The sequence below is a fragment of the Salmo salar genome, chromosome 01, assembly GCF_965601325.2.
Source record: "Salmo salar chromosome 01, fSalSal1, whole genome shotgun sequence".
NCBI lineage: Eukaryota > Metazoa > Chordata > Actinopteri > Salmoniformes > Salmonidae > Salmo > Salmo salar.
In genome coordinates, this window is record NC_138291.1 from 119,368,739 (window position 1) to 119,384,565 (window position 15,827).

Below are 15,827 nucleotides of genomic sequence, written 5' to 3' on the forward strand. Positions count from 1 at the left end.
AGTGTGTTGATAACGCCAGTGTGTTGATAAAGCAAGTGTGTTGATGATGGCAGTGTGTTGATAAAGCCAGTGTGTTGATGAAGGCAGTGTGTTGATGAAGGCAGTGTGTTGATAAAGCCAGTGTGTTGATAAAGCCAGTGTGTTGATAAAGCCAGTGTGTTGATAAAGCCAGTGTGTCGATAAAACTAGTGTGTTGATAAAACTAGTGTGTTGATGAAGCCAGTGTGTTGATGAAGCCATTGTGTTGATGAAGCCATGTGTTGATAAAGCCAGTGTGTTGATAAAGCCAGTGTGTTGATAAAGCCACTGTATTGATAAAGCCAGTGTGTTGATAAAGCCAGTGTGTTGATAAAGCCAGTGTGCAGTGTGTTGATAAAGCGAGTGTGTTGATGAAGCCAGTGTGTTGGTGAAGCCAGTGTGTTGATAAAGCCAGTGTGTTGATAAAGCCATGTGTTGGTGAAGCCAGTGTGTTGATAAAGCCAGTGTGTTGATAAAGCCAGTGTGTTGATGAAGCCATGTGTTGATAAAGCCATATGTTGATAAAGCCATGTGTTGATGAAGCCAGTGTGTTGATAAAGCCAGTGTGTTGATAAAGCCAGTGTGTTGATGAAGCCAGTGTGTTGATGAAGCCATGTGTTGATAAAGCCAGTGTGTTGATAAAGCCAGTGTGTTGATAAAGCCAGTGTGTTGATAAAGCCAGTGTGTTGATAAAGCCACTGTATTGATAAACCCAGTGTGTTGATAAAGCCAGTGTGCAGTGTGTTGATAAAGTGAGTGTGTTGATGAAGCCAGTGTGTTGATTAAGCCAGTGTGTTGATAAAGCCAGTGTGTTGATAAAGCCAATGTGTTGATGAAGCCAGTGTGTTGATAAAGCCAGTGTGTTGATAAAGCCAATATATTGATTAAACCAGTGTGTTGATAAAGCCAGTGTGTTGATAAAGCCAGTGTGCAGTGTGTTGATAAAGCGAGTGTGTTGATGAAGCCAGTGTGTTGGTGAAGCCAGTGTGTTGATAAAGCCAGTGTGTTGATAAAGCCATGTGTTGGTGAAGCCAGTGTGTTGATAAAGCCAGTGTGTTGATAAAGCCAGTGTGTTGATGAAGCCATGTGTTGATAAAGCCATATGTTGATAAAGCCATGTGTTGATGAAGCCAGTGTGTTGATAAAGCCATGTGTTGATAAAGCCAGTGTGTTGATAAAGCCAGTGTGTTGATAAAGCCAGTGTGTTGATGAAGCCAGTGTGTTGATGAAGCCATGTGTTGATAAAGCCAGTGTGTTGATAAAGCCAGTGTGTTGATAAAGCCAGTGTGTTGATAAAGCCACTTTATTGATAAAGCCAGTGTGTTGATTAAGCCAGTGTGCAGTGTGTTGATAAAGCGAGTGTGTTGATGAAGCCAGTGTGTTGATGAAGCCAGTGTGTTGATGAAGCCAGTGTGTTGATGAAGCCAGTGTGTTGGTAAAGCCAATGTGTTGATAAAGCCATGTGTATTGATAAAGCCAGTGTGTTGATAAAGCCAGTGTGTTGATAAAGCCAGTGTGCAGTGTGTTGATAAAGCGAGTGTGTTGATGAAGCCAGTGTGTTGATGAAGCCAGTGTGTTGATGAAGCCAGTGTGTTGATAAAGCCAGTGTGTTGATAAAGCCAATGTGTTGATGAAGCCATGTGTTGATAAAGCCAGTGTGTTGATAAAGCCAGCATGTTGATAAAGCCATGTGTGTTGATAAAGCCAGTGTGTTGATGAAGCCAGTGTGTTGATGAAGCCAGTGTGTTGATAAAGCCAGTGTGTTGATAAAGCCAGTGTGTTGACAAAGCCAGTGTGTTGATAAAGCCAGTGTCTTGATAAAGCCAGTGTGTTGATGAAGCCAGTGTGTTGATAAAGCCATTTTGTTGATAAAGCCAGTGTGTTGATAAAGCCGAGTGTTGATAAAGCCAGTGTGTTGATGAAGCCAGTGTCTTGATGAAGCCAGTGTGTTGATAAAGCCAGTGTCTTGATAAAGCCATGTGTGTTGATAAAGCCGAGTGTTGATAAAGCCAGTGTGTTGATAAAGCCAGTGTGTTGACAAAGCCAGTGTGTTGATAAAGCCGAGTGTTGATAAAGCCAGTGTGTTGATAAAACCAATGTGTTGATAAAGCCAGTGTGTTGATGAAGCCAGTGTGTTGATAAAGCCAGTGTGTTGATAAAACCAGTGTGTTGATAAAGCCAGTGTGTTGATAAAGCCAGTGTGTTGATAAAACCAGAGTGTTGATAAAGCCAGTGTGTTGATGAAGCCAGTGTGTTGATAAAGCCAGTGTGTTGATAAAGCCAGGGTGTTGATAATACCAGTGTGTTGATAAAGCCAGTGTGTTGATAAAGCCAGTGTGTTGATGAAGCCATATGTTGATAAAGCCATGTGTTGGTGAAGCCAGTGTGTTGATAAAGCCATGTGTTGGTGAAGCCAGTGTGTTGATAAAGCCAGTGTGTTGATAAAGCCAGTGTGTTGACAAAGCCATGTGTTGATAAAGCCATATGTTGATAAAGCCAGTGTGTTGATGAAGCCAGTGTGTTTATGAAGCCAGTGTGTTGATGAAGCCAGTGTGTTGATAAAGCCAGTGTGTTGATAAAGCCAGTGTGTTGATAAAGCCAGTGTGTCGATAAAACTAGTGTGTTGATAAAGCCAGTGTGTTGATGAAGCCAGTGTGTTGATGAAGCCATGTGTTGATAAAGCCAGTGTGTTGATAAAGTCAGTGTGTTCATAAAGCCACAGTATTGATAAAGCCAGTGTGTTGATAAAGCCAGTGTGCAGTGTGTTGATAAAGCGAGTGTGTTGATGAAGCCAGTGTGTTGATGAAGCCAGTGTGTTGATGAAGCCAGTGTGTTGATGAAGCCAGTGTGTTGACGAAGCCAGTGTGTTGATAAAGCCAGTGTGTTGATAAAGCCAGTGTGTTGATAAAGCCAGTGTGTCGATAAAACTAGTGTGTTGATGAAACTAGTGTGTTGATGAAACTAGTGTGTTGATGAAGCCAGTGTGTTGATGAAGCCAGTGTGTTGATGAAGCCATGTGTTGATAAAGCCAGTGTGTTGATAAAGCCAGTGTGTTTATAAAGCCAGTGTGTTGATAAAGCCAATGTGTTGATAAAGCCAGTGTGCATTGTGTTGATAAAGCGTGTGTGTTGATGAAGCCAGTGTGTTGATGAAGCCAGTGTGTTGATGAAGCCAGTGTGTTGATGAAGCCAGTGTGTTGATAAAGCCAATGTGTTGATAAAGCCATGTGTTGATTAAGCCATGTGTTGATTAAGCCAGTGTGTTGATAAAGCCAGTGTGTTGATGAAGCCATGTGTTGATAAAGCCAGTGTGTTGATAAAGCCAGTGTGTTGATAAAGCCAGTGTCTTGATAAAGCCAGTGTGTTGATAAAGCCAGTGTCTTGATAAAGCCAGTGTGTTGATGAAGCCAGTGTGTTGATAAAGCCATTGTGTTGATAAAGCCAGTGTGTTGATAAAGCCGAGTGTTGATAAAGCCAGTGTGTTGATGAAGTCAGTGTGTTGATGAAGCCAGTCTCTTGATAAAGCCAGTGTCTTGATGAAGTCAGTGTGTTGATGAAGCCAGTCTCTTGATAAAGCCAGTGTCTTGATAAAGCCAGTGTGTTGATAAAGCCGAGTGTTGATAAAGCCAGTGTGTTGATAAAGCCAGTGTGTTGATAAAGCCAGTGTGTTGACAAAGCCAGTGTGTTGATAAAGCCGAGTGTTGATAAAGCCAGTGTGTTGATAAAGCCAGTGTGTTGATAAAGCCAGTGTGTTGATAAAGCCAGTGTGTTGATAAAGCCAATGTGTTGATAAAACCAGTGTGTTGATAAAGCCAGTGTGTTGATAAAGCCAGTGTGTTGATAAAGCCAGTGTGTTGATGAAGGCAGTGTGTTGATAAAGCCAGTGTGTTGATAAAACCAGTGTGTTGATAAAGCCAGTGTGTTGATGAAGCCCGTGTGTTGATAAAGCCAGTGTGTTGATGAAGCCAGTGTGTTGATGAAGCCAGTGTGTTGATGAAGCCAGTGTGTTGATGAAGCCAGTGTGTTGATAAAGCCAGTGTGTTGATAAAACTAGTGTGTTGATGAAGCCAGTGTGTTGATGAAGCCAGTGTGTTGATGAAGCCAGTGTGTTGATGATGCCAGTGTGTTGATAAAGCCAGTGTGTTGATAAAGCCAGTGTGTTGATAAAGCCAGTGTGTTGATAAAGCCAGTGTGTTGATAAAGCCGAGTGTTGATAAAGCCATTTGTATCTGACTAACAGTCCTGGTTCTATTGAACTGTGTTGTTGTGTATCTGACTAACAGTCCTGGTTCTATTGCACTGTGTTGTGTATCTGACTAACTGTCCTGGTTCTATTGAACTGTGTTGTGTATCTGACTAACAGTCCTGGTTCTATTGAACTGTGTTGTTGTGTATCTGACTAACAGTCCTGGTTCTATTGAACTGTGTTGTTGTGTATCTGACTAACAGTCCTGGTTCTATTGAACTGTGTTGTGTATCTGACTAACAGTCCTGGTTCTATTGAACTGTGTTGTTGTGTATCTGACTAACAGTCCTGGTTCTATTGAACTGTGTTGTGTATCTGACTAACAGTCCTGGTTCTATTGAACTGTGTTGTTGTGTATCTGACTAACAGTCCTGGTTCTATTGAACTGTATTGTGGTGTATCTGACTAACAGTCCTGGTTCTATTGAACTGTGTTGTGGTGTATCTGACTAACAGTCCTGGTTCTATGGAACTGTGTTGTGGTGTAACTGACTAACAGTCCTGGTTCTATTGAACTGTGTTGTGGTGTATCTGACTTACAGTCCTGGTTCTATTGAACTGTGTTGTGGTGTATCTGACTAACAGTCCTGGTTCTATTGAACTGTGTTGTGGTGTATCTGACTAACAGTCCTGGTTCTATTGAACTGTGTTGTGGTGTATCTGACTAACAGTCCTGGTTCTATTGAACTGTGTCGTTGTGTATCTGACTAACAGGGGTGGTTCTATTGAACTGTGTTGTGGTGTATCTGACTAACAGTCCTGGTTCTATTGAACTGTGTTGTGGTGTATCTGACTAACAGTCCTGGTTCTATTGAACTGTGTTGTGGTGTATCTGACTAACAGTGGTGGTTCTATTGAACTGTGTTGTTGTGTATCTGACTAACAGTGGTGGTTCTATTGAACTGTGTTGTGGTGTATCTGACTAACAGTCCTGGTTCTATTGAACTGTGCTGTGGTGTATCTGACTAACAGTCCTGGTTCTATTGAACTGTGTTGTGGTGTATCTGACTAACAGTCCTGGTTCTATTGAACTGTGTTGTTGTGTATCTGACTAACAGGGGTGGTTCTATTGAACTGTGTTGTGGTGTATCTGACTAACAGTCCTGGTTCTATTGAACTGTGTTGTGGTGTATCTGACTAACAGTCCTGGTTCTATTGAACTGTGTTGTGGTGTATCTGACTAACAGTGGTGGTTCTATTGAACTGTGTTGTGGTGTATCTGACTAACAGTCCTGGTTCTATTGAACTGTGCTGTGGTGTATCTGACTAACAGTCCTGGTTCTATTGAACTGTGTTGTGGTGTATCTGACTAACAGTCCTGGTTCTATTGAACTGTGTTGTTGTGTATCTGACTAACAGGGGTGGTTCTATTGAACTGTGTTGTGGTGTATCTGACTAACAGTCCTGGTTCTATTGAACTGTGTTGTGGTGTATCTGACTAACAGTCCTGGTTCTATTGAACTGTGTTGTGGTGTATCTGACTAACAGTGGTGGTTCTATTGAACTGTGTTGTTGTGTATCTGACTAACAGTGGTGGTTCTATTGAAAATTTGTTGTGGTGTATCTGACTAACAGTCCTGGTTCTATTGAACTGTGTTGTTGTGTATATGACTAACAGTCCTGGTTCTATTGAACTGTGTTGTGGGTTATCTGACAAACAGTCCTGGTTCGATTGAACTGTGTTGTGGTGTATCTGACTAACTGTCCTGGTTCTATTGAACTGTGTTGTGGTGTATCTGACTAACAGTCCTGGTTCTATTGAACTGTGTTGTTGTGTATCTGACTAACAGTCCTGGTTCTATTGAACTGTGTTGTTGTATACAGTAGCTGAATAATATTTTCAGTTCTGAGTCCTTCGTTCCCAGTTGTGCCGCAAGGCCGTAGCCAATCACAGCCCACAACATCAGATAATATCAAAGCTGTCCCCGCAGCCTTGGACAACTCAACCAACTGTTTGGAGGAGATAAAAGAGAACTTGGTGGAATTTCCCCTCGTTCTGTCTCTCTCTCTCTCTGTCTCTCTCTCTTTCTGTCGCTGTCTTTCTTTCTTTCTGTCTCTCTCTCTCTTTCTCTCTGTCTCTTTCTATTTCTCTCTTTCTGTCTCTCTCTCTCTTTCTCTCTCTCTTTCTGGCTCTCTCTCGCTCTCTGTCGCTGTCTTTCTCTCTCTCTCTCTCTCTCTCTCTCTCTCTCTCTCTCTCTCTCTGTCTCTTTCTGTCTCTCTCTTTCTCTCTCTTTCTCTCTCTCTTTCTGTCTCTCTCTCTCGCTCTCTGTCACTGTCTTTCTTTCTGTCTCTCTCTCTCTCTCTCTCTCTCTCTCTCTCTTTCTTTCTCTCTTTCTGTCGCTGTCTTTCTTTCTCTCTTCCTGTCTCTCTCTCTCTCTCAATTCAATTTACAATTTAAGGGGCTTTATTGGCATGGGAAACATATGTTTACATTGCCAAAGCAAGTGAAATAAACAATACAAAATGAACAGTAAACATTACACTTACAAAAGTTCCAAAATAATAAATACATTTCAAATGACATATTATTTCTATATACAGTGTTCTAATGATGTGCAAATTGTTAAAGTACAAAGGGAAAATAAATAAACAGAAATATGGGTTGTATTTACAATGGTGTTTGTTCTTCACTGGTTGCCCTTTTCTTGTGGCAACAGGTCACACATCTTGCTGCTGTGATTGGTCACTGTGGTATTTCACCCAGTAGATATGGGAGTTTATCTAAATTGGATTTGTTTTCTAATTCTTTGTGGGTCTGTGTAATCTGAGGGAAATATGTGTCTCTAATATGGTCATATTTATGCAGCTCAGTTTCCACCTCATTTTGTGGGCAATGTGCACATTGCCTGTCTTCTCTTGAGAGCCAGGTCTGCCTTCGATGGCCTTTCTCAATAGCAAGGCTAAGCTTACTGAGTCTGTACATAGTCAAAGCTTTCCTTAGTGGTCAGGTATTCTGTGGTCAGGTATTCTCTCTAATTGTGTTGCTGTCTCTCTCTCTCTCTCTCCCTGTCTCTCTCTCTCTCGCTCTCTCTCTCTTTACGTCTTTCTCTCTCTCTCTTTACCTGTCTCTCTCTCTCTTTACCTCTCTCTCTCTCTCTCTTTACCTGTCTCTCTCCTCTCTCTCTTTACCTGTCTCTCTCCTCTCTCTCCCTCTCTCTACCTCTCTCTCTCTCTCCTCTCTCTCCCCCTCTCTCTACCTCTCTCTCTCTACCTGTCTGTCTCTCTCTCACCCCCCCTCTCTCTCAATTTTTTTCAATTTCAATTCAATTTGTTTTATTGGCATGACGTATCAATGTACATATTGCCAAAGCTTATTTTGGATATTTACAATATTAAAATAATAAGAATCAAAATTGTCAATGGGACAACAGTAATACTAATAACCAAGGGTAAAAATAACCATACATTGAACAATAACAATACGCATACAGTAGAGGACATGTGCAGGTTGATTGCTCTGTCAGACACTGTCCCTCATCTTATGGCAGGTGGCAATGTAGTGCGCTGCCAACCCACAGCTCTCTGCGTCCTTCCCCAACAGGACGGGTAGCCTATCCTCATCAGAGAGGTCTTTGAAACTTTGAATAAGGGTTTCAAATTTGGGGAAATGACACTCTCTAATTATTTTATATTTTTGACATTTTGTCAGGAAATGCAGCTCCGTCTCAGGTTCTGCTGTTGTGCAGTGGTTGCACAGCCTTTCCTCTACAGGGAGCCAGGTTTTCCTGTGTCTACCCTTCTCAATGGCAAGGCTGTGCTCACTGAGCCTGTACTTTGTCAAGGTTTTTCTACGGTTGTGGTCAGTAACCCTGGTCAAATAGTTAGCCACGGTGTACTATCGATTTAGGGCCAGATAGCACTGCATTTTGCTTTGTGCTTGTGCTCCCCATTAAACAATGTAGTTTTGTTTTGACTGTGTAGTAATTTGTTTTATTCTGATTGAGTGGATGTTCTGGTCCTGAGGCTTCAGTGTGTTAGTAGAACAGGTTTGTGAACTCAGCCCCAGGACCAGCTGGATGAGGGCCCTGAGGCTTCACTGTGTTAGTAGAACAGGTTTGTGAACTCAGCCCCAGGACCAGCTGGATGAGGGTCCTGAGGCTTCAGTGTGTTAGTAGAACAGGTTAGTGAACTCAGCCCCAGGACCAGCTGGATGAGGGTCCTGAGGCTTCAGTGTGTTAGTAGAACAGGTTTGTGAACTCAGCCCCAGGACCAGCTGGATGAGGGTCCTGAGGCTTCAGTGTGTTAGTAGAACAGGTTTGTGAACTCAGCCCCAGGACCAGCTGGATGAGGGGACTCTTTTCTTTGCTCAGCTCTTGGCATTGCAAGGCTTGGTAATGATATGAGAGGGGGTCACTGTATTTTAGATGTTTCCAAAACTTAATTGTGCTTTTTTGAGTTTTTAATATTAGTGGATATTTTTGGCCTAATTCTGCCCTACATGCATTGTTTTTAATTTTCCTCTGGACATGTAGGAGAATCTTACAGAACTCTGCATGCAGGGTTTCAATGGGGTGTTTGTACCATTTGATAAATCTTGTTTTGCAAGTGAACCCCACACCTCGCTGCCATAAAGTGCAATTGGTTCAGTGACACATTCAATTAGTTTTAGCCAAATTTTAATAGGTATTTCAATTTGAATTTGTTTTTTAACTCCATCAACAGCAGGTGCATTTCAAGAGCGGCAAATTTGAATCCAAATAAATGTCAAAATTCAAATTTTTCAAACATACAACTATTTTACACCCTTTGAAAGATAAACATCTCCTTAATCTAACCACGTTTTACGATTTCAAAAAGGTTTTACGGCGAAAGCATAAATTTAGAGTATGTTAGGACAGTACATTTACAAGAGTTGTGTGTAATGTTTTGTCAATTCAAAGACAAGGTCACCAAAACCATAAAACCAGCTAAAATGATGCACTAACCTTTTACAATCTCCATCAGATGACACTCCTAGGACATTATGTTAGACAATGCATGCATTTTTAGTTCTATCAAGTTCATATTTATATCCAAAAACAGCGTTTTACTATGGCATTGATGTTGAGGAAATCGTTTCCCTCCAATAACCGGCAGTCAAGTCAGCACCACAAATTAAATAATTAAAATTAGAAAACATTGGTAAAATATTATATTGTCATTTAAAGAATTATAGATTTACATCTCTTGAACGCAATCAACTTGCCAGATTTAAAAATAACCTTACTGGGAAATCACACTTTGCAATAATCTGAGCACTGCGCCCAGAAAAATACGCGTTGCGATACAGACTAGCCGTCATGTTGGGGAGATCTAAAATCGAAAATACTATGTAAATAATCCATTACCTTTGATTCTCTTCATCAGATGTCACTTCAGGTATCACAGGTCCATAACGAATGTAGTTTTGTTCAAAAAAGCTCATCATTTATGTCCAAAAATCTCCGTCTTGTTAGCACATGATCTAAGCCCGCCGGACTTCACTTCATGAACGAGGGGAAAAAATATATTTACGTTCGTTCAAACATGTCAAACGTTGTATAGCATAAATCATTAGGGCCTTTTTTAACCAGAACATGAATAATATTCAAGGTGGACGAATGCATTCTCTTTTATAACGTATTGGAACGAGGGTACCCAACATGAACTCGCGCGCCAGGTGTCTAATGGGCCATCATCGTTCCATGGCTCTTGTTCGGTCAGATCTCCCTCCAGAAGACTCAAAACACTTTGTAAAGGCTGGTGACATCTAGTGGAAGCAATAGGAAGTGCCAAAATATTCCTCAGCCCCTGTGTTTTTCAATGGCATAGGTTTAAAGGTAATACAACACATCAGGTATCCACTTCCTGTCAGAAAATGTCTCAGGGTTTTGCCTGCCAAATGAGTTCTGTTATACTCACAGACACCATTCAAACAGTTTTAGTAACTTTAGGGTGTTTTCTATCCATATATAATAAGTATATGCATATTCTAGTTACTGGGTAGGATTAGTAACCAGATTAAATCGGGTACATTTTTTTATCCAGCCGTGCAAATACTGCCCCCTAGCCCTAACAGAATGTCCTGCGTGCTTTCTCTCTCAGTTCATTCACTGCCTCATTAAGGTGTCCAGTTGAGCTTATTTTTAAACCTCAGTAATTGTAGTGTGTACAGTACTCTATATTTTGTACCAATTGAGAACTTTTGTCTAATTCCCTAAGATCTGGATCTTCTCTGGAAAATCATTATTTTAGTATTTTTGGGGTTTACTGCCAGGGCCCAGGTCTGGCAGGTCCAGGCTCTGCTGTAGGCCAGGTGCTGTGGGTGACAGCAGGCATAGGTCATCTGCGAAGAGTAGGCATTTAACCTCTGAATTGTGGAGGATAACACCAGGGGCTGAGGATTTTTCTAGAATAGTGGCCAATTCGTTGATGTAAATATTGAAGAGTGCAGGGCTCAGATTGCAACCCTGGCGAAGGCCCCGCTCTTGGTTAAATAATTCTGTTCTTTTCTTACCAATTTTAATGCAGCACGTATTGCCAGTATACATTGATTTAATTATGTCATATATTTTACCCCCTACACCACTTTCAATAACTTTGTTGAACAGTCCTGTATGCCAAATAGAATCAAATGCTTTTTGGAAGTTGATAAAGTAAGCGTATATTTTGGTGGACATGTTTATCTATCAGGGTGTGTAGGGTGTAAATATGATCAGTCGTGCAATGTTTTGATATAAATCCAATTTGGCTTTTACCCAAGACATTGTGCTTATTAAGGAAGTTTAGAACTCTTACATTTATAATACTACAGAAAACCTTCCCCAGGTTACTGTTCACACAAATGCCTCTGTAATTGTTAGGGTCGAATTTGTCTCTGTTCTTAAAGATTGGGGTTATGAGTCCTTGATTCCAGATGTCAGGGAAATAACCTACACTCAGGATCAAATTAAAAAGTTGAATTATAGCCAATTGAAATTTTGCAATAGTGAGTTTGAGCATCTCATTTAGGATGCCATCAGGTCCGCATGCTTTTTTAAATTTGAGAGCCTGAAGTTTCTTATAGAGCTCCTGGTCAGTAATTGGGGAGTCCAATGGATTTTGATTGTCCTTTTTTTCCTTAATCCATTCAACTTCTCATGAATTTGTCGTTGTTCTGCGTTAGTGTCAATTTGAACGGTGTTGTAGAGTGTTTTAAAATGGGTTGTCCAAACGTCACCATTTACTATTGCTAATTCCTCCTGTTTCGATTTGTTTTTTTTTTCTCCAATTTTGCCAGAAGTTGTTTGTGTTGATGGACTCCTCAATTAGTGTCAGCTGCTTTTTACTGTGCTTTTTTGGTTCTGAGTGTACGTTATAGCGTTTTAAAGTCTCTCTCTCTCTCTCTCTCGTTAGTTTCCTAAGACTTTTATCAATGCATGTGTTGCCTTTTTTAAATTGTTTCTCCGTGCGGAGGCCATCTACATATTCTATACTGAACTGTTTATCTTCTATTCCTAGGTCAGGTTGCAGGTGGGCCTGTACATAGTCTACATACAAGACTGGTTGACAGTCTACAGTAGAGAACAGATTCTGGTCCTACGGCTTGAAGATCACGCTTCCAACAGGAAATACACAATGCACAAAGTCTTTGACTTCCTCAACTTGGGTATGTAGTATTCAACTCTTGTCCTTAATATTTCTTTATTTCAAGTCAGTCAGTCTATATTGAAGCTGCCAGACGCAGAGCTTTAATCCTTAGCAAGCTCTTTGAAGTTTACTTATGCAACCACCGAAGATCCACATCATATTATTATTATAGACACTTCCCCATGCTATTCTTACTATAAGCTGAAAGGGGCAGCACAACCCCACAGCCCTATAACTCCCCAACAATCCGACTAGTCTCACCGTCACCCAGGTAACAGGGTATAACAGAGGTTATGTCGTGGAATATTGCTTCAAAAATATAACACTCTTACAAGAACCTTTGAATTCAATATAGACTTTAATACAGAGTAGCAAAACCGAGTCCTTCCATGAAAAATACTAAATTCTCATATTACAGAGTCCTGCCTTTATAGGATTCTGTCTTTGCATAACGCATAGAGTCCCCTCCCTCTATATGAAAATAACTTCCCTAGACCGTTCTTTACCATTATCTCTCCATATCAGTTGTTGCTTGTTAACGCCCACATCTGACAGCTGTATAGGTTATAATGGGTGCAGGGCCTGGTCCTATATATTCCATTCCTTATATAGCCATTCTGTTTCAGCTCTTCAAAGTGGACAGCCTAAATGCTGCTGTCGTGTCTTTGGCTATGCCGGATTAAGTGATATGACATGCTAACCTATAAAATTCTTTCTCTAATTAATATTACCTGATTAAGCTAATCATGTGAATGTAATTAACTAGAAAGTCGGGGCACCACGGAAGAACGTTTATAGAGCCGTTATCTTCCGAATAAACTCTTAAAATACTTAGTAATACTTTACATCGGTAGCAGTCAATATTAACCCTTATCTTATTTTCAGTCTCATAATGAAAGTTGTAAATTCTTGGCTATCTTCACGAACCCTGGCTTACAAGTTGAATCAGCAATACCAAATTGGGTTTAATTATTTATTTACTAAATACCTCAACTAATCACACAGAATTACATATACACAGAATACAAATGATGTCATACAGAAAACGTCCTGGTGGACGGAACCTGTATGATGTCTGGTTACACAAAGGAAGGGGGTTGGGCTTGAATGAAAGAGCGGGAAGACTTAGGAACGAAGAAACAGCAGCTATGCTATCGTAAATACATTATCTTATGCATTCTAAATTACCGCCCATTTGGAAAAAGAAAATGCAATAAATATTTACTCTGAGCTGCGCTTCGGTAGATTGGTTGTAGATGCTGGCCGGGTTGGCCAACAGATCTTCCTGTTCTCGGAAGAATGTCTCTGGTGGTAAATTGGATACGTGGTGGTATCTTCGTCTGGTCGTTAGACTGGATCCGTCGTCCGTCCTTTCCTAGCCCAAGTCTACAGCGGCCGCTGCTAACTCAACGGCTAGGAAGTATCACTTCTGTAGTGAATAAGCTCAAAGTTCATACCATTCGCCACCAAAGCTCACGCCGAGGTTGGCTTAGTTCTGTACTTGACATGTGTGTCCTTCTAACGTAGAGGCTGCAGACCTCACGTACTGGAACAACCTGGTTATCTTTTCGTCAAAGGCTTATATAGTGGAGAGGGGGAGTGATGTGTTTCATCGTTTATAACCCCTGTCTCTTCACAGGGGTGGGACACTGATCAAGCAGGGCACTTTCCTTATGAAAACCCAATTCTCTCATTTGGAAGCTAAAATTACATTTAATCTCATAACAAACAATTCCAATATCAAACATTTCAATTGCATAACAATTCCATGTTACTCTGATAACTAGAGGGTGTATACTTTCTCAGGTACAGTTTATGTCGTCCTGTCATCAGTCATAATGTCTCAGATAACAACGAACTGACATCCATACTCATTACGTTCCAAAGCATATTTCCAACTGGTTTTATTACCAAAATATGGTTCCTTTCCCCATTTGTTTGATGTTCCCAGACTCTCTATATTTAACAGGACAGCAGTCCTTCAGGACAGCAGTCCTTCAGTAGGGTCAGAGAGGGGAAGGGAGAAAGGTATTTATGGGGGGGTCATAAACCTTACCCACAGGCCAACGTCATGACACTGCTAATAATGGAAATGGAATCAGAGTCATGAGTTTTGCTCCCACAGTTACTGTAAAAGTTGCTGTAGAGCACTCTTTGATTGATTGATGAATTGATTGACTTACTGATTGGTTGATTAATGTATTGATTGAATGATTGACTGACTGATTGATTGACTGACTGATTGATTGACTGGCAGATTGGTTGATTGACTGACTGATTGACTGATTGGTATGTGGCTTATAGTATGTCTATGTGTGTATTAAAGGTCCGTTGACGGTGCAGAAGGAAGCGGAGATCACTAAAAGTCCCGCCTCCAACACACGGCGGCCAGCAGATAAGAACCTAGGACCCATGCTCCCCGTAACCAAGGAGATACTGAGGGACTTCTACACTCCATTCAACATGAAACTGGCCAAGGTGCTCCGCAATGACTCCTTCAGATGGGACAACTATTCAAAACTCATATAAAGACTTTTTTTAATGGGGAAACCATTCAAAACTCATATAAATACTTTTTTTTAATGGGGAAACCATTCAAAACTCATGTCAAGACTTGTTTTAATGGGGAAACCATTCAGAGCTCATATAAAGATTTGTTTTAATGTGGAAACCATTCAGCACTCGAATATCCCAGTCAATGTTCCATCCACATTTTTTGGGGCACTGTGCAAATTTCCGGTCTGCTGAGCGCAAACTTGAACTTTGTGAAAATTCTGTGCAACTTCCAGCGTGCGTTCACTGTGAATACTGAGGCTGTACCCGCTTTAAGTTACAGTTTTACTGTGAACACTGAGGCTGTACCCGCTTTAAGTTACAGTTTTAACAGTGACCAAGTAGGCTACTGTGGCTATTTGTTCATAATGTAGGTCCACCAGAGTGGCCTACTATCAAAACAATGGAGAAAAATGCATCCCATAACATGTTAATAACATGGAAATAACTGTTCTATCATTCAGCCTACAGTAGCAGCCAATGTGTGGTGTTCAATGTCTACATTCCATCAGACTTTTGAAGAGAAAAAACATGCAGTATTTGACATTAACCTGTTGATCCACTTGTCCTTCAGACATGGAGGTGACTGAAAATGTTGTTGTGTTGTTTGATGCAAGAAACCACTTTCCAAAATAAAATCCATTATTATTCCCATACCATTATTACAGAGAATAAGACAAATTATGCTACCCTCTGCCTATTGGCTGCTGAGCTTATTCAAGCCTGTCTCAAAATACAACACTGCCCCTTTAAGAAAACAAAAAAAAGCTCTTTACCTGACTCCCTTTTCCAAAGATGTCTAGAAATGTACACATTTTGTGCTCTTGTTGGAAGCAATCACTCCCCTATTTCTGACTACAAATGGGCTAATATCTCACTAACTGGCAAAGGATATGAACAAAATGGGCACACATGGATAAATGCAGCTCTTGCTTTAACCTCAGAACAAGCGCATCCACTCACGACCGCTCATGCTGTAAACACAGTCCAGTTCAAAGTCAATGGCACAGATCCATATATGGCAATGGTCTATTTGCATATAGGCCTACTGCAGCTCTGATTGTTTATGCTACACTGGTCCGTGTAGAGTACGGTCTGAGTTGTGCGTGTCAATACAATAGAATCGTGGAAGAAGTTTGGAACCACCAAGACTCTTCCTAGAGTTGGCCGCCCGTCAAAACTGAGCATTCGGGGGAGAAGGGCCTTGATCAGGGAGGTGAACAAGAACCCAATGGTCACTCTGACAGAGCTTTAGAGTTCCTCTGTGGTGATGGGAGAATCTTCCAGAAGGACAACCATCTCTGCAGCTCTCCACCAATCAAGCCTTTATGGTAGAGTGACCAGACAGAAGCCACTCCTCAGTAAAAGGCACATGACAGCCCGCTTGGAGTTTGCCAAAAGGCACCTAAAGGACTCAGACCATGA

The 15,827-nt window shown here is 41.1% G+C and overlaps 1 protein-coding gene across 2 annotated transcripts in view; it reads left to right on the plus strand.

Moving 5' to 3' along the window:
• The window catches only part of LOC106562767 (carbohydrate sulfotransferase 15), a 174,987-nt gene extending 159,929 nt beyond the window's left edge, over positions 1–15,058 (plus strand). For both annotated transcript variants that reach the window (XM_082978779.1, XM_082978780.1), the window contains exons 7-8: positions 11,721–11,868; positions 14,176–15,058. In XM_082978779.1, coding sequence (XP_082834905.1) covers positions 11,721–11,868; positions 14,176–14,378 — 351 coding nt within the window. In that variant the 3' untranslated portion in view covers positions 14,379–15,058. The remainder of the gene's footprint in view (positions 1–11,720; positions 11,869–14,175) is intronic.
• The last annotated feature ends 769 nt before the right edge of the window (positions 15,059–15,827 follow it).